This window comes from Oncorhynchus keta, unplaced genomic scaffold (assembly GCF_023373465.1).
Source record: "Oncorhynchus keta strain PuntledgeMale-10-30-2019 unplaced genomic scaffold, Oket_V2 Un_contig_17037_pilon_pilon, whole genome shotgun sequence".
NCBI classification, from domain to species: Eukaryota; Metazoa; Chordata; class Actinopteri; order Salmoniformes; family Salmonidae; genus Oncorhynchus; species Oncorhynchus keta.
This window is the reverse complement of record NW_026280248.1, coordinates 16,236-39,930: the sequence shown is the minus strand read 5'-3', so window position 1 is coordinate 39,930 and position 23,695 is coordinate 16,236. Positions and strand designations below refer to the sequence as shown.

Here is a 23,695-nt window from a genome sequence, read left to right as displayed (position 1 = left end):
TACTGTAGAATCAGGTGGTGATGTTGTACTGTAGAATCAGGTAATGTTGTATTGTAGAATCAGGTAATGTTGTACTGTAGGGGGTTGGGGGTGAATTTTAAATAGTCCGGTGGCCATTTTATTAATTGTTCAGCAGTCTTATTGGGGTAGAAGCTGTTAAGGAGCCTTTTGGTCCTGGACTTGGTGTTCCGGTACCGCTTCCCGTGCGGTAGCAGAGAGAACAGTCTATAACTTGGGTGGCTGGAGTCTTTGACAATTTATTTGGGCCTTTGACACCGCCTTGTATAGAGGTCCTGGATGGCAGGAAGCTTGGCCCCAGTGATGTACTGGGCTGTATACACTACCCTCTGACACCGCCTGGTATAGAGGTCCTGGATGGCAGGAAGCTTGGCCCCAGTGATGTCCTGGGCAGAGAGACAAAACACACACTACTCACAAGACTTCAACTTTCAGCTTTTATTTCAAAATAATGTTTTCCCCCAGGCAGAGAGGTTCTTGAATCCACAGCGTTCTAGAACTGAAACACCACTTGTTATTGCTATGCCACTGCTCTGCCAGTTTCAAACACAGGAGTGACAATTCTCAAACTTTTCTACATCTGCTTAAAAAGCCGCAAATATTCTCCATGGCAACACCTCAGTTCAGGGTCAAAGGTCACCTGTGATGTCATAGGAGCCTAGTTTGACCGCTGGGTCTCTGATGTCATAGCCGGGAGATCAAATTAATTTACAGTGATGTCATCAAAAAGAGCTATCTTAGTAGAGAGGATATGACGTCATTATTTAGAAAGGACGTGAGATACATTATAATGGTGACCCTGTGAGGCTCCTCCCACTGCCAGAGGAAGAATAGTTGCAGCCATTTTTTAAAAACATGTCACTTCATTCTGTCTTTCAAGAAAAGGAAGAGGAGAAAGAGGGTGAGGAGTAAAACAACAAAATGGAAGAGAGAGAGGAAAGGATTGGAAAATAGAGCGAGTGATAGAACTGCAAGGAGGAGTGTGGACATGGGGTGTTGGTTTATCTTCGCTAATATCACAGGACCCAAAAAATTCAGCATTTTACAAAATCCTCGTAAAAAAAGATCCTTTCTTTGTTTCCATGGTACCGGTTTGGGAGAAGTCAGAGAAAGACACACCCCCAATTTCCTCATTCCTTCTCCTCGTCAGACCCCGCCCCCACAGCCTCAGTCTCCTGCAGACAGACACAAACACTTAGAATTAGGAATCAGAACACTAGAATGGACATGAACCTTCCTATGATGGGATGAAAGGTCAGCCATGCTGGTCAGGGAGTTGGTCAACCATGGTTTGCCAGTGCTGTGATAAGATAGTGTAAAATAACGAATTTGAAGAATGTATCTACACTGTATGTTTGTTAGCTAGCTTCTAGCTTCTAAGCTAGCTTCTAATCCTGTATGCTGATTGGTTAAAATCACATTCCAGGCGGTGTCTACTCCACAAGTTACCACCGGTTAAATCTATTACTTTAAAATGCTTATTTACTCTGTTCCATCTGACTGCTGCAATACACTGCCTCCTCAGCCCAGCCAGGCAATTTATAAACTTGATCTCCACTATAAAAAGCATCTAGACATTGTCTCACATTTCTTTTTCGACCAACATATAGTTTTCAACATTTGTATAAACCTTTCCGTCTGTCTCTCTGACATTTGCAACATTGTTTCAATATTCAAATTGGATCACCAGCTGTCCCATAGTAATATACAAGTCGGTACGAGACAGACAGGCAGGCAGCGTTTCTCAGCCAGTCCAAATCATGAATCAGCTGGCATTATTTTTATGGATATATACAAAAGAAATGCGAAGTGCAGCTAGTTTGCAGTATTTCCAGCTTCAGTTTAAAGTGATTGAGTGACTGTAGCTGTGTTGCTGGCTAGCTCCTCCGAGAGAGAGCACATGTTCTATGCCAGGCGAAATCACACCTCAGTAGCTCATTGTTTTAGATGTATCCAAATAAATGTCACTAGAAAACACCTTAAACAGATGCCGCTACTTTGCTGTTATTCTGGCTGCACTTTTGGACTTTTTGACTGTAAATTAGCTGTAGTTGACTAGCTAGCAAGCAAAGGATAAGAACGTTGCCAGCCAGTATGACAATGGAACATTTAGAACGAACGACTGGGTCGAGTCCATAGATACTGAACGACTGGGTCGAGTCCATAGATACTGAACGACTGGGTCGAGTCCATAGATACTGAACGACTGGGTCGAGTCCATAGATACTGAACGACTGGGTCGCGTCCATAGATACTGAACGACTGGGTCGAGTCCATAGATACTGAACGACTGGGTCGAGTCCATAGATACTGAACGACTGGGTCGAGTCCATAGATACTGAACGACTGGGTCGAGTCCATAGATACTGAACGACTGGGTCGAGTCCATAGATACTGAACGACTGGGTCGAGTCCATAGATACTGAACGACTGGGTCGAGTCCATAGATACTGGACGACTGGGTCGCGTCTCTGGCAACCGAACCGATAGAGAACGAATAACCATCCGGCTTGGGTAACAACCCTAGATTTGTGTCGGGACGATATCTGGTGGCAGGATGAAATGTTATGAAGAAATTCATCAAAATAACTATTTCATTCAAATATGTCGATCATTATTTGAATATGTTGGTAACCCATTGTATAAAAGGGATAATGCCCACGAAGACTGCGTTTGGAAGATGTACTGGCATGGTTCGACTTCTCGGGCCCAGCAACACCAGCGTCAATATATCATCCAAACACTGGCTCAGTTGGTAGAGCATGGCGCTTGTAACGCCAGGGTAGTGGGTTCGATTCCCGGGACCACCCATACGTAGAATGTATGCACACATGACTGTAAGTCGCTTTGGATAAAAGCGTCAGCTAAATGGCATATATTATTATTATTATATTATTATTATTATCAGGACATTACACTTAAATATTTTAGTATTTTATTTTATACAGAAAATGTATATAAAACCTGTATCCCCTGTATTCATAATTATATGACAATATTTTAGGTTGACAATTCAATTACACAATTAAGAAATAAGGCCTGGGGGGGTGTGGTATATTGGCCAACGTACCACACCCCCGGAGGTGCTTTGTTGCCATTATAAACTGGTTACCAATGTAATTAGAGCAGTAAGAGGTGAAGAGGGACTGTCGTACTACTATGACCCTTGTAATACATCACATTACACAGTGATAATATATATTATTATTATTATTATTATTCATTTAGCTAGTGACAACCTAGTTCCATGGCCGAGGAAAAGAGTTAGTAGTATCACTAGTGATCCTGATGTGTTAACAGACTGTACATACTGAAGAGTGAGCACACACACATTTCATACAATTACTGTGTAGTAAAAACAAGGACACACAATGTTAGTGCCCACACACTCAGTGGTTAAATCACACACTCAGTCCGCATCCCAAATCGGACTCTGTTCCCTATGTCTATGGCTAGGTCTATGGCTAGGTCTAGGTCTATGGCTAGGTCTATGGCTAGGTCTATGGCTAGGTCTAGGTCTATGGCTAGGTCTATGGCTAGGTCTATGGCTAGGTCTATGGCTAGGTCTATGTCTATGGCTAGGTCTATGGCTAGGTCTATGGCTAGGTCTATGGCTATGGCTAGGTCTAGGGCTAGGTCTATGGCTAGGTCTAGGTCTATGGCTAGGTCTATGGCTAGGTCTATGGCTAGGTCTAGGTCTATGGCTAGGTCTATGGCTAGGTCTAGGTCTATGGCTAGGTCTAGGGCTAGGTCTAGGTCTATGGCTAGGTCTATGGCTAGGTCTATGGCTAGGTCTATGGCTAGGTCTAGGTCTATGGCTAGGTCTATGGCTATGGCTAGGTCTATGGCTAGGTCTATGGCTAGGTCTATGGCTAGGTCTAGGTCTATGGCTAGGTCTATGGCTAGGTCTATGGCTAGGTCTAGGTCTATGGCTAGGTCTATGGCTAGGTCTATGGCTAGGTCTATGGCTATGGCTAGGTCTATGGCTAGGTCTATGGCTAGGTCTAGGTCTATGGCTAGGTCTATGGCTAGGTCTAGGTCTATGGCTAGGTCTATGGCTAGGTCTAGGTCTATGGCTAGGTCTAGGGCTAGGTCTATGGCTAGGTCTATGGCTAGGTCTATGGCTAGGTCTATGGCTATGGCTAGGTCTATGGCTAGGTCTAGGGCTAGGTCTAGGGCTAGGTCTATGGCTAGGTCTAGGTCTATGGCTAGGTCTATGTCTATGGCTAGGTCTATGTCTATGGCTAGGTCTATGTCTAGGTCTATGGCTAGGTCTAGGTCTAGGTCTAGGTCTATGGCTAGGTCTATGGCTAGGTCTATGGCTAGGTCTATGGCTATGGCTAGGTCTATGGCTATGGCTAGGTCTATGGCTATGGCTAGGTCTATGGCTAGGTCTATGGCTAGGTCTATGGCTAGGTCTAGGTCTATGGCTAGGTCTATGGCTAGGTCTAGGTCTAAAATAATGCTCTACGGAGGGAATAGTGTGCCATTTGGGAGACCCCCTAACAACTCTGGTTCAAATCCACAGCACTCTGTCGGTCTGTCTGTCATACCGTTGACTCGGACTGTCTCACTCGGTCCTCTGACAGACATGGAGTAGGGAGCAAGACTTCTGTAGTAGGTCACACTGACACTGGAGCGAGACACACAGATCTGTGTGTGTGTGTGTGTGTGTGTGTGTGTGTGTGTGTGTGTGTGTGTGTGTGTGTGTGTGTGTGTGTGTGTGTGTGTGTGTGTGTGTGTGTGTGTGAGAGAGACAGATATTGAGACAGGGAGAACATTGAAGGAAGACATGTTAGATGATTATAATCCCACAACCAGCCCCCCTCCTCCGATGGAGGTGTGGCCTAGCGTATCTCCTCTACATTCTTTGATGGAGGTGTGGCCTAGCGTATCTCTACATTCTCTGATGGAGGTGTGGCCTAGCGTACCTCTACATCCTCTGATGGAGGTGTGGCCTAGCGTACCTCCTCTACATCCTCCGATGGAGGTGTGGCCTAGCGTACCTCTACATTCTCCGATGGAGGTGTGGCCTAGCGTATCTCCTCTACATTCTTTGATGGAGGTGTGGCCTAGCGTATCTCCTCTACATTCTTTGATGGAGGTGTGGCCTAGCGTATCTCCTCTACATCCTCCGATGGAGGTGTGGCCTAGCGTATCTCCTCTACATTCTTTGATGGAGGTGTGGCCTAGCGTATATCTCCTCTACATCCTCCGATGGAGGTGTGGCCTAGCGTATCTCTACATTCTCTGATGGAGGTGTGGCCTAGCGTATCTCCTCTACATCCTCTGATGGAGGTGTGGCCTAGCATATCTCTACATTCTCTGATGGAGGTGTGGCCTAGCGTATCTCCTCTACATCCTCTGATGGAGGTGTGGCCTAGCGTATCTCCTCTACATCCTCTGATGGAGGTGTGGCCTAGCGTATCTCCTCTACATCCTCTGATGGAGGTGTGGCCTAGCGTACCTCCTCTACATCCTCTGATGGAGGTGTGGCCTAGCGTATCTCCTCTACATCCTTTGATGGAGGTGTGGCCTAGCGTATCTCTTCTACATCCTCTGATGGAGGTGTGGCCTAGCGTATCTCCTCTACATCCTCCGATGGAGGTGTGGCCTAGCGTACCTCCTCTACATTCTCTGATGGAGGTGTGGCCTAGCGTAGCTCTACATTCTCTGATGGAGGTGTGACCTAGCGTATCTCCTCTACATCCTCTGATGGAGGTGTGGCCTAGCGTATCTCCTCTACATCCTCTGATGGAGGTGTGGCCTAGCGTACCTCCTCTACATTCTCTGATGGAGGTGTGGCCTAGCGTATCTCCTCTCCTCTGACATCCTCTGATGGAGGTGTGGCCTAGCGTACCTCCTCTACATCCTCCGATGGAGGTGTGGCCTAGCGTACCTCTACATTCTCTGATGGAGGTGTGGCCTAGCGTACCTCCTCTACATCCTCCGATGGAGGTGTGGCCTAGCGTACCTCTACATCCTCTGATGGAGGTGTGGCCTAGCGTACCTCCTCTACATCCTCCGATGGAGGTGTGGCCTAGCGTACCTCTACATTCTCTGATGGAGGTGTGGCCTAGCGTACCTCTACATTCTCTGATGGAGGTGTGGCCTAGCGTACCTCTACATTCTCTGATGGAGGTGTGGCCTAGCGTACCTCCTCTACATTCTCTGATGGAGGTGTGGCCTAGCGTATCTCCTCTACATCCTTTGGAGGTGTGGCCTAGCGTATCTCCTCTACATCCTTTGGAGGTGTGGCCTAGCGTATCTCCTCTACATCCTTTGGAGGTGTGGCCTAGCGTACCTCCTCTACATTCTCTGATGGAGGTGTGGCCTAGCGTGTCTCCTCTACATCCTTTGATGGAGGTGTGGCCTAGCGTACCTCCTCTACATCCTCCGATGGAGGTGTGGCCTAGCGTACCTCTACATCCTCTGATGGAGGTGTGGCCTAGCGTACCTCTGTAAGAGTCTGTCGGTTATGGGAGGGGCCATCTTCCCTCTTCAATTTAGCTCCTCCTTTCTTTCCCTTCATGGCCTTGTCGTCCACCTTGTCCACCGGCTTCTAGGCAGACAGAGCCAATCAGAACACAGCATAGAAACAGAGAATACCAATCCCAACAGAGGACAGAGACAACCAATTAAAAACAGCTCTGAGAACATTCAAACGGACAGAAACTTTGAGACTTTAAAACAAACACAACATGCATTTATGAATACGCACTTTAACACCTGGACAGTGTGTGTGTGCTCGATTGCATTACCTTGGCGATAGCCTTCTTCGGCTTGACCTCAACCGGTTTGGGAGGAGCTGGTTTCTGTAGGTCAGAGAGAGAGAGCCATTAGCTTTAGCATTAGCCTAGTTAAAGAGTGGGGAAACGCTATAGAATTAGCTTAGCCTAGCACAAAAAGTGGGAAACACCATACAATTATCTTAGTTTAGAATGGGGCATTTCTATAGAATTAGCTCAGCTGAGTGAATTGGACATTTCAATGGAATTAGCTTAGCTGAGTGAATGGAGCATTTCTATAAACATAGCTTAGCAAAGACAATGGGAAAACACCATAGAAATAGCTTAGCATAGGAATATGTGTATCACCTGAACAATAGTGCATTGTGGGCTATAGGGGAGGCCATACAATACCCACTATGAGACGGCAACACCTCAGCTGAAGGTACGTACAGACAGCGTAATCATAGTTACCACGTCATCATTATGTAAACAGGGAAGACTATCACTGGATCCTTTTGGTTATTAAAATGACTAAAATAGAGCCGTGAGAACCTGTTGGTTAATAACCTGATCACATAATCAGCTATAACAGTAATATTGAGATAAGGTCATGTATTAACATGGCTGTGATAATGTGTTATATAAACATGGCTGTGATAATGTGTTATATTAACATGGCTGTGATAATGAGTTATATAAACATGGCTGTGATAATGCATCATATAAACATGGCTGTGATAATGTGTTATATTAATATGGCTGTAATAATGTGTTATATTAACATGGCTGTGATAATGTGTTATATAAACATGGCTGTGATAATGCATCATATAAACATGGCTGTGATAATGCATCATATAAACATGGCTGTGATAATGCATCATATAAACATGGCTGTGATAATGCGTCATATAAACATGGCTGTGATAATGAGTTATATAAACATGGCTGTGATAATGAGTTATATAAACATGGCTGTAATAATGCATCATATAAACATGGCTGTGATAATGCATCATATAAACATGGCTGTGATAATGTGTTATATAAACATGGCTGTGATAATGTGTTATATTAACATGGCTGTGATAATGAGTTATATTAACATGGCTGTGATAATGAGTTATATTAACATGGCTGTGATATTAACATGGCTGTGATAATGAGTTATATTAACATGGCTGTGATAATGAGTTATATTAACATGGCTGTGATAATGAGTTATATAAACATGGCTGTGATAATGAGTTATATAAACATGGCTGTGATAATGAGTTATATAAACATGTTAATGATGAAGGGCTAACGTTCACAACAAGCTGAAGTTACCAAGACCATATATCCCAAATGACACCCTATTCTTTATGGGGTCAAAAATAGTGCACTACAAAGGGAATATGGTGCAGTTTGAGATCCGGCCCATGTGCGCCATGCTTGAAGACAGTGAAATCACGACAGACCGAGGATGAACAGAACAGATAGATGTCAAGTCTGGTAAAGGAAATGAGGACGAGAGAGAGAAAACAAGCGCAGGACCAGAAGCAACCTGCAGGGACCTTTTCCCCCCCACCACCTTTACAACACTGAATTCTGTCATGATACCCTGATGAAGACAGCTTGCTGTCGCGATACCCTGATGAAGACAGCTTGCTGTCGCGATACCCTGATGAAGACAGCTTGCTGTCGCGATACCCTGATGAAGACAGCTTGCTGTCGCGATACCCCGATGAAGACAGCTTGCTGTTACGATACCCTGATGAAGACAGCTTGCTGTTCAAACCTTGAATAGAACACTCCTTTATAACCCAGTCTGAATAGAACACTCCTTTATAACCCAGTCTGAATAGAACTCTCCTTTGTAACCCAGTCTGAATAGAACACTGTCTGAATAGAACACTCCTTTATAACCCAGTCTGAATAGAACACTCCTTTATAACCCAGTCTGAATAGAACACTCCTTTATAACCCCGTCTGAATAGAACACTGTCTGAATAGAACACTCCTTTATAACCCAGTCTGAATAGAACACTCCTTTATAACCCAGTCTGAATAGAACTCTCCTTTATAACCCAGTCTGAATAGAACACTGTCTGAATAGAACACTCCTTTATAACCCAGTCTGAATAGAACACTCCTTTATAACCCCGTCTGAATAGAACACTCCTTTATAACCCCGTCTGAATAGAACACTGTCTGAATAGAACTCTCCTTTGTAACCCAGTCTGAATAGAACACTGTCTGAATAGAACACTCCTTTATAACCCCGTCTGAATAGAACACTCCTTTATAACCCAGTCTGAATAGAACACTCCTTTATATCTGGTGACAGTGAGAAACTATGACCCACAGACTGCTTCTGGTGGAGCAACGACGAGAGAGAGAGAGGAGGGAAGAGGGGATGATTAAACTTACCGATGACAACCTCTCTGACCGTCTGGTGGGCTACAGAAAGAGAGAGAGAGAGGGGGGAGAGAGAGAGACAGCAAGAGAGAGGGGGAGAGAGAGAGACAGCAAGGGGGAGAGAGAGACGGCAAGAGAGAGGGGGAGAGAGAGAGGGGGAGAGAGAGAGACAGCAAGGGGGAGAGAGAGAGACAGCAAGGTGGAGAGGGGGAGAGAGACAGCAAGAGAGAGGGGGAGAGAGAGAGACAGCAAGGGGGAGAGGGGGAGAGAGACAGCAAGAGAGAGGGGGAGAGAGACAGCAAGAGAGAGGGGGAGAGAGAGACAGCAAGAGAGAGAGAGACAGCAAGGGGGAGAGGGAGAGAGAGACAGCAAGAGGGAGAGGGAGAGAGAGACAGCAAGAGAGAGAGGGAGAGACAGACAGCAAGAGAGAGAGGGAGAGACAGACAGCAAGAGAGAGAGGGAGAGACAGACAGCAAGAGAGAGAGGGAGAGACAGACAGCAAGAGAGAGAGGGAGGGGAGACAGCAAGAGAGAGGGGGAGAGACAGCAAGAGAGAGGGGGAGAGGAGGAGAGGGGACAGAGGGCATATCAGTTGTGTATTGAGGGTCTGTTAGTGTACTAGGGGTAGTGTACTAGGGGTAGTGTACTAGGGGTAGTGAGGAGGGGTAGTGTACTAGGGGTAGTGTACTAGGGCTAGTGAGGAGGGATAGTGTACTAGGGGTAGTATACTAGGGGTAGTGTACTAGGGCTAGTGAGGAGGGGTAGTGTACTAGGGGTAGTGTACTAGGGCTAGTGAGGAGGGGTAGTGTACTAGGGGTAGTATACTAGGGGTAGTGTACAATGTGTAGTGAGGAGGGGTAGTGTACTAGGGGTAGTGTACTAGGGGTAGTAAGGAGGGGTAGTATTCTAGGGGTAGTGTACTAGGGGTAGTGAGGAGGGGTAGTGTACTAGGGTAGTGTGCTAGGGGTAGTGTGCTAGGAGTAGTGTACTAGGAGTAGTGTACTAGGGGTAGTGTACTAGGAGTCATGCGGAGGGGTAGTGTACTAGGGGTAGTGTACTAGGGGTAGTGTGCTAGGGGTAGTGTACTAGGAGTAGTGTACTAGGGGTAGTGTGCTAGGGGTAGTGTACTAGGAGTCATGCGGAGGGGTAGTGTACTCGGGGTAGTGTACTCGGGGTAGTGTACTAGGGGTAGTGTACTAGGGGTAGGTATATTATGGGTAGGTACTAGGGGTAGTGTGGAGGGGTAGTGTACTAGGGGTAGTGTACTAAGGGTAGTGAGGAGGGGTAATGTACTAGGGGTAGTATACTGGGTGTAGTGTACTAGGGGTAGTGTACTAGGGGTAGTGTGGAGGGGTAGTGTACTAGGGGTAGTGTACTAAGGGTAGGGGACTAGGGATAGGGTACTAGGGTCGTGTCTAGGGGTAGTGTACTAAGCGTAGTGTACTAGTGGTAGTGTACTAGGGGTAGTGTACTAGGGGTAGTGTACTAAGGGTAGTGTACTAGGGGTAGTGTACTAGGGATAGGGTACTAGGGGTAGTGTACTAAGCGTAGTGTGGAGGGGTAGTGAACTAGGGGTAGTGTACTAGGGGTAGTGAGGAGGGGTAGTGTAATAGGGGTAGTGTGGAGGGGTAGTGAACTAGGGGTAGTGTACTAGGGGTAGTGAGGAGGGGTAGTGTACTAGGGGTAGTGTACTAGGGGTAGTGTACTAGGGACAGTATACTAGGGATAGTATACTAGGGGTAGTGTGGAGGGAGTGTACTAGGGGTAGTGTACTAGGGGTAGTGTACTAGGGGTAGTGTACTAGGGGTAGTGTACTAGGGGTAGTGTACTAGGGGTAGTGTACTAGGGGTAGTGTACTAGGGGTAGTGTACTAGGGGTAGTGTACTAGGGGTAGTGTACTGGGGTAGTGTACTGGGGTAGTGTACTAGGGGTAGTGTACTAGGGGTAGTGTACTGGGGTAGTGTACTGGGGTAGTGTACTAGGGGTAGTGTACTGGGGTAGTGTACTAGGGGTAGTGTACTAGGGGTAGTGTGGATAGTGTACTAGGGGTAGTGTGGATAGTGTACTAGGGGTAGTGTACTAGGGGTAGTGTACTAGGGGTAGTGTACTAGGGGTAGTGTACTAGGGGTAGTGTACTAGGGATAGTGTACTAGGGGTAGTGTGGATAGTGTACTAGGGGTAGTGTACTAGGGGTAGTGTACTAGGGGTAGTGTGGATAGTGTACTAGGGGTAGTGTGGATAGTGTACTAGGGGTAGTGTACTAGGGGTAGTGTACTAGGGATAGTGTACTAGGGGTAGTGTGGATAGTGTACTAGGGGTAGTGTACTAGGGGTAGTGTACTAGGGGTAGTGTACTAGGGGTAGTGTACTAGGGGTAGTGTACTAGGGATAGTGTACTAGGGGTAGTGTACTAGGGGTAGTGTACTAGGGGTAGTGTACTAGGGGTAGTGTACTAGGGGTAGTGTACTAGGGGTAGTGTACTAGGGGTAGTGTGGATAGTGTACTAGGGGTAGTGTACTAGGGGTAGTGTGGATAGTGTACTAGGGGTAGTGTACTAGGGGTAGTGTGGATAGTGTACTAGGGGTAGTGTACTAGGGGTAGTGTGGATAGTGTACTAGGGGTAGTGTACTAGGGGTAGTGTGGATAGTGTACTAGGGGTAGTGTACTAGGGGTAGTGTACTAGGGGTAGTGTGGATAGTGTACTAGGGGTAGTGTACTAGGGGTAGTGTGGATAGTGTACTAGGGGTAGTGTACTAGGGGTAGTGTGGATAGTGTACTAGGGGTAGTGTACTAGGGGTAGTGTGGATAGTGTGTTCGTATAAAGATCCTCTTCATGTATCAGGGTGTATAAGCGTTTGCTGTATGTGTTTGTGTGGTGAATCCGATACATACATAATGAGCGTGTTTGCGGTTGTGTAAAACACACACACACTGTACACTGCACACACACACACACACACACACTGCACACACTGCACACACACACACACAGAGCTCCTACCTCTTGCTTAGCGACCTCCTGCTTAGCGACCTCCTGCTTAGCGACCTCCTGCTTAGTGACCTCCTGCTTAGTGACTTTAGAGGCGTCCTTGGCACCAGCCCCTTCGGCAGACTAGAAGAAACAGAGAGAGGACTGAATACACAACACACCCGGTATCCACGGCTAATGAACGGCCTGAGATGTCTGTCACGTTGTACGGTGAGCCAGTGGTCACCAACCAATCAAGATCACTTTCACAGTCAAAAAGCAAACCGAGATCTATTAAATCGGATTTTATTTTAAAACATGAAGCTAATATAAACAGTTGTGTAGAAATTGTGTTTGTGCCGTCGACCTAATACATTGTTACCTCATATGGGCTATATAACTGGTCTGCCAATATCATTATTCTCAGAACATGTTATATTTCAACACTCAAGTTTTGATAACAAAATAGATCAGTTGGTGTAGCACTTGCGAGGCACAGCTGAGCATAAATGGAGCAAATCATTTTATTTTTTATTTTCCTGGACTGATGGTACGGGACAAATGCATGTGATGGCATGGTGCTTTCAAGAAAACTGGGAACTGAACGAGGGAAAATCATCACGTCAGAGTTTCCGAGGTAGGTGACCGTTGAAAACTATTTTTTCTCGTCGGATCTCGTTTATTTTCTGAGTTCCCAGTTCTTGAACACACCGAAGTCTGAGATTTCCGAGTTTCCAGTTGCTTTGAACACGGCATTAGTCTCAGCGGAGGGAGGGAGGGAGAGAGAGCACTGTGAAGGGGCCGTGTAGTGAGGAGGGGCCGTGTACTAGGTGTAGTGAGGAGGGGCCGTGTACTAGGGGTCGTGAGGAGGGGTAGTGTTCTAGGTGTAGTGAGGAGGGGTAGTATTCTAGGGGTCGTGAGGAGGGGTAGTGTTCTAGGGGTCGTGAGGAGGGGTAGTGTTCTAGGGGTCGTGAGGAGGGGTAGTGTTCTAGGGGTCGTGAGGAGGGGTAGTGTTCTAGGGGTCGTGAGGAGGGGTAGTGTTCTAGGGGTCGTGAGGAGGGGTAGTGTTCTAGGGGTCGTGACGAGGGGTAGTGTTCTAGGGGTCGTGACGAGGGATAGTGTTCTAGGGGTCGTGACGAGGGATAGTGTTCTAGGGGTCGTGACGAGGGATAGTGTTCTAGGGGTCGTGAGGAGGGGTAGTGTACTAGGTGTAGTGAGGAGGGATAGTGTTCTAGGGGTCGTGACGAGGGATAGTGTTCTAGGGGTCGTGACGAGGGATAGTGTTCTAGGGGTCGTGAGGAGGGGTAGTGTACTAGGGGAAGTGAGGAGAGGTAGTGTACTAGGGGTAGTGTGCTAGGGGTAGTGTACTAGGACTCATGCGGAGGGGTAGTGTCTCAGGGTAGTGTACTAGGGGTAGTGTACTAGGGATGGGTATATGAATACACTCCTGATCACACGCAAACACAGTTCACTGTCATAGCAGCCACACACAAACAGCATGATCACTGTCATAGCAGACACACACAAACAGCATGACCACTGTCATAGCAGCCATCATACAAACAGCATGACCACTGTCATAGCATCCACATACAAACAGCATGACCACTGTCATAGCAGACACATACAAACAGCATGACCACTATCATAGCATCCACACACAAACAGCATGATCACTGTCATAGCAGACACACACAAACAGCATGATCACTGTCATAGCAGCCACATACAAACAGCATGATCACTGTCATAGCAGACACATACAAACAGCATGATCACTGTCATAGCAGACACATACAAACAGCATGATCACTGTCATTCAGACACATACAAACAGCATGATCACTGTCATTCAGACACATACAAACAGCATGATCACTGTCATTCAGACACATACAAACAGCATGATCACTGTCATAGCAGACACATACAAACAGCATGATCACTGTCATTCAGACACATACAAACAGCATGACCACTGTCATTCAGACACATACAAACAGCATGACCACTGTCATTCAGACACACACAAACAGCATGACCACTGTCATAGCAGACACATACAAACAGCATGACCACTGTCATTCAGACACATACAAACAGCATGACCACTGTCATAGCAGACACATACAAACAGCATGACCACTGTCATTCAGACACATACAAACAGCATGACCACTGTCATAGCAGACACATACAAACAGCATGATCACTGTCATTCAGACACATACTAACAGCATGACCACTGTCATAGCAGACACATACAAACAGCATGATCACTGTCATTCAGACACATACTAACAGCATGACCACTGTCATAGCAGACACATACTAACAGCATGACCACTGTCATTCAGACACATACAAACAGCATGATCACTGTCATAGCAGACACATACTAACAGCATGATCACTGTCATTCAGACACATACTAACAGCATGACCACTGTCATAGCAGACACATACTAACAGCATGACCACTGTCATTCAGACACATACAAACAGCATGATCACTGTCATAGCAGACACATACTAACAGCATGACCACTGTCATTCAGCCACATACAAACAGCATGATCACTGTCATAGCAGCCACATACAAACAGCATGATCACTGTCATTCAGCCACATACAAACAGCATGATCACTGTCATTCAGACACATACAAACAGCATGATCACTGTCATAGCAGACACATACAAACAGCATGATCACTGTCATTGCAGACACATACAAACAGCATGATCACTGTCATTCAGACACATACAAACAGCATGATCACTGTCATAGCAGACACATACAAACAGCATGATCACTGTCATTCAGACACATACTAACAGCCCGTTGTGTATATATAATTCCTTCTCGCATCTATCTACTGTTCTCATCCTCTCACCTTTCCCCTTTGCTTGTGGACTTCAGTGCACAACACATCAGCTGTCTGTGACCGGGGGAAAAAAACTTTCCAAACCTTCATATCATGACTGCTAATCGCACACAGCCACATTGTTGTCATGTCATAGTCAACATAGCTACTAGAACTAACGCGTTAGTGAACCCGCCATAGCCAGCTAGCTAACATAGCATCCGTCTCTGAGCTGGTTTTTTAAAATTAAATTTAACCTTTATTTTCAATGGTGGGAACAGTGGTTTAACTGCCTTGTTCACGGGAAGAACAACAGATTTTTACCTTGTCAGCTCAGGGATTCAATCCAGCAACCTTTGGGATACTGGCCCAACGCTCTAACCTGCCGCGTAGGTTAAACTAGCTAGCTGCATTTGACACCAGCCGAGTAAAGAGAAAGTGAAAGTCAAAATATATATTCTATGATAGCTCTCCCTCTTCCTCTCTGCTTCTCCTTCATTTTGGACGAAGTTAAGTTGTTAAACTGGTTACCTATTGTCCTTCTCTCTCTGAGTCAATCTTGATTTCAAACAAGGTTTGATTTCGGTCGGTTTGATCATGTTTATGGTAATAAAGTTAGCTAGTGATAGAACAGAGCAGCCTTTGTCTGGAGGAAAGATTCAACTCTGTTTCTCTGACCTCACTCATAGCATGAGTAGCATAGCATAGCATCCTCCTCTTCATTTATAACATACTTAACTATGGGAGGCAGAATGTGTGTGTAGCAGGTCCGTGTGCAGAGGAGGCCCATCCTCCTCAGTGAATTTCATTATAGTAGTCATTAAAAAGTCACCTTTTTTGATAAAACTATACTAAATATATTCACATCACCAAATAATTAAATAAAATACAGTTTTGCAATGAAGGTCTATCTCACCCTCTCGCTTCTATTTCATTGTGGAAGAAATTCATTTGTTCAAAACCTTTCAACTATTGTCTTTCTGTCTCTGAGTTAACTACTCACCTCATGTTATGCACTGCAGTGCTAGGTAGCTGTAGCTTATCCTTTCAGTACTCGAGCCATTCTCTGATCCTTTGAGTGGATAACATGTCAGTTAACGATGCAAGAGCTCTGAGGACGTTCTCCGGACGTTGTCATAATTACTGTGTAAGTCTATGGAAGGGGGTGAAAACCATGAGCCTCTTAGGTTTTGTATTGAAGTCAATATACCCAGAGGAGGACGGAAGCCAGCTGTCCTCCGGCTACACCATGGTGCTATCCAAAAAGGTGCTGTTTTAAGCAACTGTAGATCTTCATGGTAAAACCGTGTGTTTTAATTTAATAATAATAATAATAATAATTAATTTTGATTTGGTGACGTGAATATATTTATTAAAGTTTTATCTAAAGTTTCATGACTAATAGTAATTATGACTGGAGAGGAGATGAGTGGACTAGAGATCATGACTATCAGCAGATACTATCTCTCAGCCTCAGGGACAGTGCCACTGGAGGTCTCTTCACAGTCACCGAGTCCAGAACAGACTATGGGAGGCACACATTGCTACACAGAGCCATGACTACATGGAACTCTATTCCACATCAAGTAACTGATGCAAGACGGGTAGGCAGGTAGACGAGTAGGCAGGTAGACGAGTAGGCAGGTTGACGAGTAGGCAGGTTGACAGGCTCACAGGTAGACAGATCGGCGGGTAGGCAGGTAGGCGGGTAGACGGGTAGACAGGTAGGCGGGTAGACAGGTAGGCGGGTAGACAGGTAGGCGGGTAGGTAGACGAGTAGGCAGGTTGACAGGCTCACAGGTAGACAGATCGGCGGGTAGGCAGGTAGATGCAAGACGGGTAGGCAGGTAGACGAGTAGGCAGGTTGACAGGCTCACAGGTAGACAGATCGGCGGGTAGGCAGGTAGGCAGGTAGACGAGTAGGCAGGTTGACAGGCTCACAGGTAGACAGATCGGCGGGTAGGCAGGTAGGCGGGTAGACGGGTAGACAGGTAGGCGGGTAGACAGGTAGGCGGGTAGACAGGTAGGCGGGTAGACAGGTAGACAGATAGACGGGCTCAAAGGTAGGCAGATAGACAGGCAGGCAGGTAGACAGGATCACGGGTAGGCAGGTAGACAGGCTCAAAGGTAGGCAGGTAGACAGGTAGGCAGGTTGACAGGCTCACAGGTAGGTAGGTATACAGGCTAGCTAAACACCTATGTATCTAGGGTCTTCCTCTAAAAACAGGCTATGCAAACACCCTGATGGTTTAGCCAGAGGACAATGCATCATTTACATAGCAGCAACCTCTTTCACTATGTCCCCCCTCCCGCTCTCTCTGCCTCACTCTCCATGCCCCCTATCTCTCTCTGCCTCACTCTCTATCCCCCCTCTCTCCATGCCCCCTATCTCTCTCTGCCTCACTCTCCATGCCCCCTATCTCTCTCTGCCTCACTCTCCATGCCCCCTATCTCTCTCTGCCTCACTCTCCATGCCCCCTCTCTCTCTGCCTCACTCTCCATGCCCCCTCTCTCTCTGCCTCACTCTCCATTCCCCCTCTCTCTCTGCCTCACTCTCTATTCCCCCTCTCTCCATGCCCCCTATCTCTCTCTGCCTCACTCTCTATCCCCCTCTCTCCATGCCCCCTATCTCTCTCTGCCTCACTCTCCAAGCCCCCTCACTCTCTCTCTGCCTCACTCTCCATGCCCCCTCACTCTCTCTCTCTCTGCCTCACTCTCCATGCCCCCTCACTCTCTCTCTGCCTCACTCTCCATGCCCCCCTCACTCTCTCTCTCTGCCTCACTCTCCATGCCCCCCTCACTCTCTCTCTCTGCCTCACTCCCCATGCCCCCCCTCACTCTCTCTCTCTGCCTCACTCTCTCTCTCTGCCTCACTCTCTCTCTCTGCCTCACTCTCTCTCTCTCTGCCTCACTCTCTCTCTCTTGATACATCCCCTCACTCTCTCTCTCTTCATACGTCCCCTCCCTCTCAATTTAATTTCAATATATGGGCTTTATATGTTTACATTGCCAAAGCAAGCAAGTGAAGTAGATAATAAACAATAGTGAAATTAACAATATAAAATTAACAGTAAACATTACACTCACAAAAGTTCCAAAAGAATAAAGACATTACAAATGTCATATTATATGCAAATATTTAAAGTACAAAAGGGAAAATAAATAAACATAAATATGGGTTGTATTTACAATGGTGTTTGTTCTTCACTGGTTGCCCTTTTCTTGTGGCAACAGGTCACACATCTTGCTGCTGTGATGCAACACTATGGTATTTCACCCAGTAGATATGGGACTTTATCAAAATGTCAAATTCTTTGTGGATCTGTGTAATCTGAGGGAAATATGTCTCTCTAATATGGCCATACGTTGGGCAGGAGGTTAGGAAGTGCAGCTCAGTTTCCACCTCATTTTGTGGGCAGTGAGCACATAGCCTGTCTTCTCTTGAGAGCCATGTCTGCCTACGGCGGCCTTTCTCAATAGCAAGGCTATGCTCACTGAGTCAGTCACAGTGGTCAGGAATTCTGCCACTGTGTAGTCTCTGTTTAGGGTCAGTCACAGTGGTCAGGTATTCTGCCACTCTCTGTTTAGGATCAGTCACAGTGGTCAGGTATTCTGCCACTGTGTACTCTCTGTTTAGGGTCAGTCACAGTGGTCAGGTATTCTGCCACTGTGTACTCTCTGTTTAGGGTCAGTCACAGTGGTCAGGTATTCTGCCACTCTCTGTTTAGGGTCAGTCACAGTGGTCAGGTATTCTGCCACTGTGTACTCTCTGTTTAGGGTCAGTCACAGTGGTCAGGTATTCTGCCACTGTGTACTCTCTGTTTAGGGCCAGTCACAGTGGTCAGGTATTCTGCCACTGTGTACTCTCTGTTTAGGGTCAGTCACAGTGGTCAGGTATTCTGCCACTGTGTCCTCTCTGTTTAGGGTCAGTCACAGTGGTCAGGTATTCTGCCACTGTGTACTCTCTGTTTAGGGTCAGTCACAGTGGTCAGGTATTCTGCCACTGTGTACTCTCTGTTTAGGGTCAGTCACAGTGGTCAGGTATTCTGCCACTGTGTACTCTCTGTTTAGGGTCAGTCACAGTGGTCAGGTATTCTGCCACTCTCTGTTTAGGGTCAGTCACAGTGGTCAGGTATTCTGCCACTGTGTACTCTCTGTTTAGGGTCAGTCACAGTGGTCAGGTATTCTGCCACTATGTACTCTCTGTTTAGGGTCAGTCACAGTGGTCAGGTATTCTGCCACTGTGTACTCTCTGTTTAGGGTCAGTCACAGTGGTCAGGTATTCTGCCACTGTGCACTCTCTGTTTAGGGTCAGTCACAGTGGTCAGGTATTCTGCCACTGTGTCCTCTCTGTTTAGGGTCAGTCACAGTGGTCAGGTATTCTGCCACTGTGCACTCTCTGTTTAGGGTCAGTCACAGTGGTCAGGTATTCTGCCACTGTGCACTCTCTGTTTAGGGTCAGTCACAGTGGTCAGGTATTCTGCCACTGTGTCCTCTGTTTAGGGTCAGTCACAGTGGTCAGGTATTCTGCCACTCTCTGTTTAGGGTCAGTCACAGTGGTCAGGTATTCTGCCACTCTCTGTTTAGGGTCAGTCACAGTGGTCATGTATTCTGCCACTGTGTCCTCTCTGTTTAGGGTCAGTCACAGTGGTCAGGTATTCTGCCACTCTCTGTTTAGGGTCAGTCACAGTGGTCAGGTATTCTGCCACTCTCTGTTTAGGGTCAGTCACAGTGGTCAGGTATTCTGCCACTGTGTACTCTCTGTTTAGGGTCAGTCACAGTGGTCAGGTATTCTGCCACTGTGTCCTCTCTGTTTAGGGTCAGTCACAGTGGTCAGGTATTCTGCCACTGTGTACTCTCTGTTTAGGGTCAGTCACAGTGGTCAGGTATTCTGCCACTGTGTCCTCTCTGTTTAGGGTCAGTCACAGTGGTCAGGTATTCTGCCACTGTGTACTCTCTGTTTAGGGTCAGTCACAGTGGTCAGGTATTCTGCCACTCTCTGTTTAGGGTCAGTCACAGTGGTCAGGTATTCTGCCATTGTGTACTCTCTGTTTAGGGCCAAATAGCATTCTAGTTTGCTCTGTTTTTTTGTTAAGTCTTTCAATTTTGTCAAGTAATTATCTTTTTGTTTTCTCCTGATTTGGTTGGGTCTAATTGTGTTGCTGTCTTTGGCTCTGTGGGGTCTGTTGGTGTTTGTGATCAGAGCCCCAGGACCAGCTTGCTTAGGGGTGTCACGCCCTGGTCGAAGTATTTTGTGTTTATCTTCATGTATTGGGTCAGGCCAGGGTGTGGCATGGGTTTTTGTATGTGGTGTGTATGTATTGGGATTGTAGCTTAGTGGGGTGTTCTAGGAGAGTCTATGGCTGTCTGGAGTGGTTCTCTATCAGAGGCAGGTGTTTATCGTTGTCTCTGATTGGGAACCATATTTAGGCAGCCATATTCTTTGAGTTTGTCGTGGGTGATTGTCCTTAGTTCCTGTGTTAGTTGACACAAGTATAGGCTGTTTTCGTTTCGTTTATTGTTTTGTAGTGTTTGTGTTTATTCATGTTTACGTTGTTTATTAAACATGGATCGCAATCTACACGCTGCAGTTTGGTCCGACTCTCCTTCACCACAAGAGAACCGTTACAAGGGGACTCTTCTCCAGGTTCATCTCTCTGTAGGTGATGGCTTTGTTATGGAAGGTTTGTGAATTGCTCCCTTTTAGGTGGTTGTAGAATTTAACGTCTCTTTTCTGGATGTTGATAATTAGAGGGTATCGGCCTAATTCTGCTCTGCATGCATTATTTGGTGTTCTACGTTGTACACAGATGTTTTTGCAGAATTCTGCATGCAGAGTCTCAATTTGGTGTTTGTCCCATTTTGTGAAGTCTTGGTTGGACCCCAGACCTCACAACCATGAAGGGCAATGGGTTCTATAACTGATTAAAGTATTTTTAGCCAGATACTAATTGGGATGTCAAATATTATCAAATGTATTTACAAAGCCCTTCTTACATCAGCTGATGCCACAAAGCTCTGTACAGAAACCCAGCATAAAACCCCAAACAGCAAGCAATGCATGTGTAGAAGCACGTTATGTTCCTTTTGATGGCATAGAAGGCCCTTCTTGCCTCGTCTCTCAGTTCGTTCAAAGCTTTGTGGAAGTCACCTATGGCGCTGATGTTTATGTCGAGGTATGTATCGTTTTTGTGTGCTCTTGGGCAACGGCGTCTAGATTGAATTTGTATTCGTGGTCCTGGCAACTGGACCTTTTTTGAAACACTGTTATTTTTGTCTTACTGAGATTGACTGTCAGGGCCCAGGTCTGTCAGGGCCCAGGTCTGTCAGAATCTGTGCAGAAGATTTAGGTGCTGCTGTAGGCCCTCCTTGGTTGGGGACAGAAGCACCAGATCATCAGCAAACAGTAGACATTTGACTTCAGATTCTAGCAGGGTGAGGCCAGGTGCTGCAGACTGTTCTGGTGCCCGTGCCAATTCATTGATATATATGTTGAAGAGGGTGGGGCTTAAATTGCACCCCTGTCTCACCCCACAGCCCTGTGGGAAGAAGTGTGTGTTTTTTGGCCATTTTAACCGCACACCTGTTTGTGAACATGGATGTTATAATGTTGTATGTTTTCCCACCTATATCCACTTTCCATCAGTTTGTATAGCCCATAACCCTTGTGCCAAATTGAGTCAAGCGATTTTTTTTTTAAATCAACAAAGCATGAGAAGACTTTGCCTTTGTTTTTGGTTTGTTTGTTTGTCAATTAGGGTCTGCAGGGTGAATACGTGGTCTGACTTATGGTCATTTGGTAAAAGACCATTTGACAAGTACATTGTTTTCACTGAGGAAATGTACGAGTTTGGTGTTAATGATTCTCCCACAGTAGTTATTGGGGTCAAATTTGTTGGGGAAGATGTTAAAGAGTTTAAGTATAGCCAATTGGAATTGGTGGTCTGTATATTATAATTATAATTCATCAACATGTGTTTTTGCTGTCTGTTCTTTATTATAGTTTCAAACAGATTGGAGGTTTAGTTATATTATTATATTAAATATACCCAAATAGTGGGTTGAGGAAGCAAAATAGTGATTGCTTTGCATCGCAGTTAGCCACTGAATCCTTCCAAACCACTCATTGTTGAATTTGTGATTTCCGACTTGCTGTGTAATGTCCAATGGCCGATGAGCACCGGTACCGATATCTATAATTTCTCTGAATATGACAAGGATTGAAAAGGATTTGCCAGTAGATTGTCAACGTGATTCATGATGATGACTGCTTGTCTGGCTAGCATGTTAGCCAATATTTTTAAAGTATGCTGTTGACATGATCAGTCCTAATCAAAGCTACGGCAGAAATAACCTGATTTTTGTCGTAATTGTATCTGTGGCCAATGATCTTGAGCCTTCATGGACAGGCACTTATAATGTAAATGTATGGCAGCACCCAAATGGGCTTGAAGTGCCTTGCTTTCCCTGGAGATTCTGCGGTGACAGCGTCCCCATGAGTGACGGAACACTGAGCCAATCACCACATAAGTAGAGAGAATGACCAACGCCTATGTTCTCGCTGCCTGCCTCTCCACCACAGTCAGCACCGAGCCGGGCTGAAACGCCTGCATTTAACAGCCTTACCCAAGAGACCTACTATGCATCTTTAGCAACTCAAGGATTACATTTTTTTTTTTTACATTGTTTGCAAATTGATATTTTTTAGGTAAACAGGTAGGGAAACAAAATGACAGGTCGCCACAGTGAGAGAGAGAGAGGAAGAGGCTGTCCTTCTAGAGGGAAAAAACATCTGAAATCCTTCTTCCGTCGACAGATTTAAATCCCTACCGGTAGACAGGAGGTCTAACACGTTAAAATGCACTAAAGGCACAATAATCTCCAAGCAGTCACTACGGGGATAAAGCGGCCACTTCAAACCGCCAGCGGCGGTGGTACGGCACGCATCCCTACCGGTCGGTATTCCGGAGCGCGAGCTGTGCACTGCGTGGTTACAGACAGTCCGGTATGTGTGAACAGGGAGTACACACCGGCCATGAACAGCGAGAGAGAGAGAGCAGGGGCTTCGACTGAAAACACACCGAATAACATGGAGGAACGCTGCCATGTCCCGCGCATCCACTCTACACTCCCATCAGACCGAAAAGGTCCCAGTTGAACCGTTCTAACAGGCGGTGCTCGGGTTTGGAAACTTTCGCATCAGCTCACCTGCTAGGAGAGACGCGCCGCTTATCCTGTCTCTCACAGATACACCGTTTTAATAAAACTAAAATAAACAGAGCGACTCACCTTCCTTTTAGGCATGATGTTACAGAGATACTATTTCCGTCAGAAAGGATCAGATAGTCCACCCTGCAGGTCCACAGCTCGAGTTTAGAAGTAACCTTCCACCAGATACCGGATCAATACTAAACACCTTCTATAATCACATGGTAATCATATGCAGACCTTTATCTCTGCATCCCGCCCACCCATAGGCCAGAACCCGCAAAACCAGCTCCTGTAGTGACAAGGGATTGGTCAAGCCCCTGTATGCAAATATCACCGCTGCGCACATTGGTTGAAGCGTAAGAATAGGGGATCCCATGGCTTGTCTGATTGGCTACGCACTCTTTGTAAGCAAATCATGGCCGCTCGTGGGTGATGGCCAGATGTGTAGGTTGAAAGAAAGCGAGAAGAGTAGAGAAGGGAAGAGAAGAGAAGAGAAAAGTAGA

The 23,695-nt window shown here is 46.2% G+C and overlaps 1 protein-coding gene across 10 annotated transcripts; it reads right to left on the bottom strand.

Annotated features, from left to right (window-relative positions):
* Positions 1-441: 441 nt before the first annotated feature.
* Positions 442-23,422, bottom strand: LOC118378461 (high mobility group nucleosome-binding domain-containing protein 3-like). Of its 10 annotated transcripts, none has more exons than XM_052503295.1 (8): positions 23,271-23,422; positions 12,209-12,259; positions 12,149-12,178; positions 9,162-9,191; positions 6,780-6,833; positions 6,476-6,580; positions 4,572-4,671; positions 442-1,193 (listed from the first exon to the last, which is right to left on the bottom strand). In XM_052503295.1, the coding sequence occupies exons 1-8, from the start codon at positions 23,283-23,285 to the stop codon at positions 1,186-1,188; spliced, it is 393 nt and encodes a 130-aa protein (XP_052359255.1). In that variant the 5' UTR covers positions 23,286-23,422; the 3' UTR covers positions 442-1,185. The 10 variants fall into 10 exon arrangements, with proteins under 10 accessions (XP_052359255.1, XP_052359257.1, XP_052359252.1 ...); XM_052503297.1 differs by having other exon boundaries at positions 6,476-6,577; XM_052503292.1 differs by having other exon boundaries at positions 12,149-12,259.
* Between the last annotated feature and the right edge of the window lie 273 nt (positions 23,423-23,695).

Excerpts from the sequence above, each read along its gene's own strand:
- LOC118378461 (XM_052503292.1), bottom strand. Across the intron at positions 9,192-12,148 it reads AGGAGGTCGCTAAGCAAGAG|CCCACCAGACGGTCAGAGAG; the intron begins GTAGGAGCTCTG and ends CTCTTTCTGTAG. Across the intron at positions 6,834-9,161 it reads GGTCAGAGAGGTTGTCATCG|AAACCAGCTCCTCCCAAACC; the intron begins GTAAGTTTAATC and ends TCTGACCTACAG.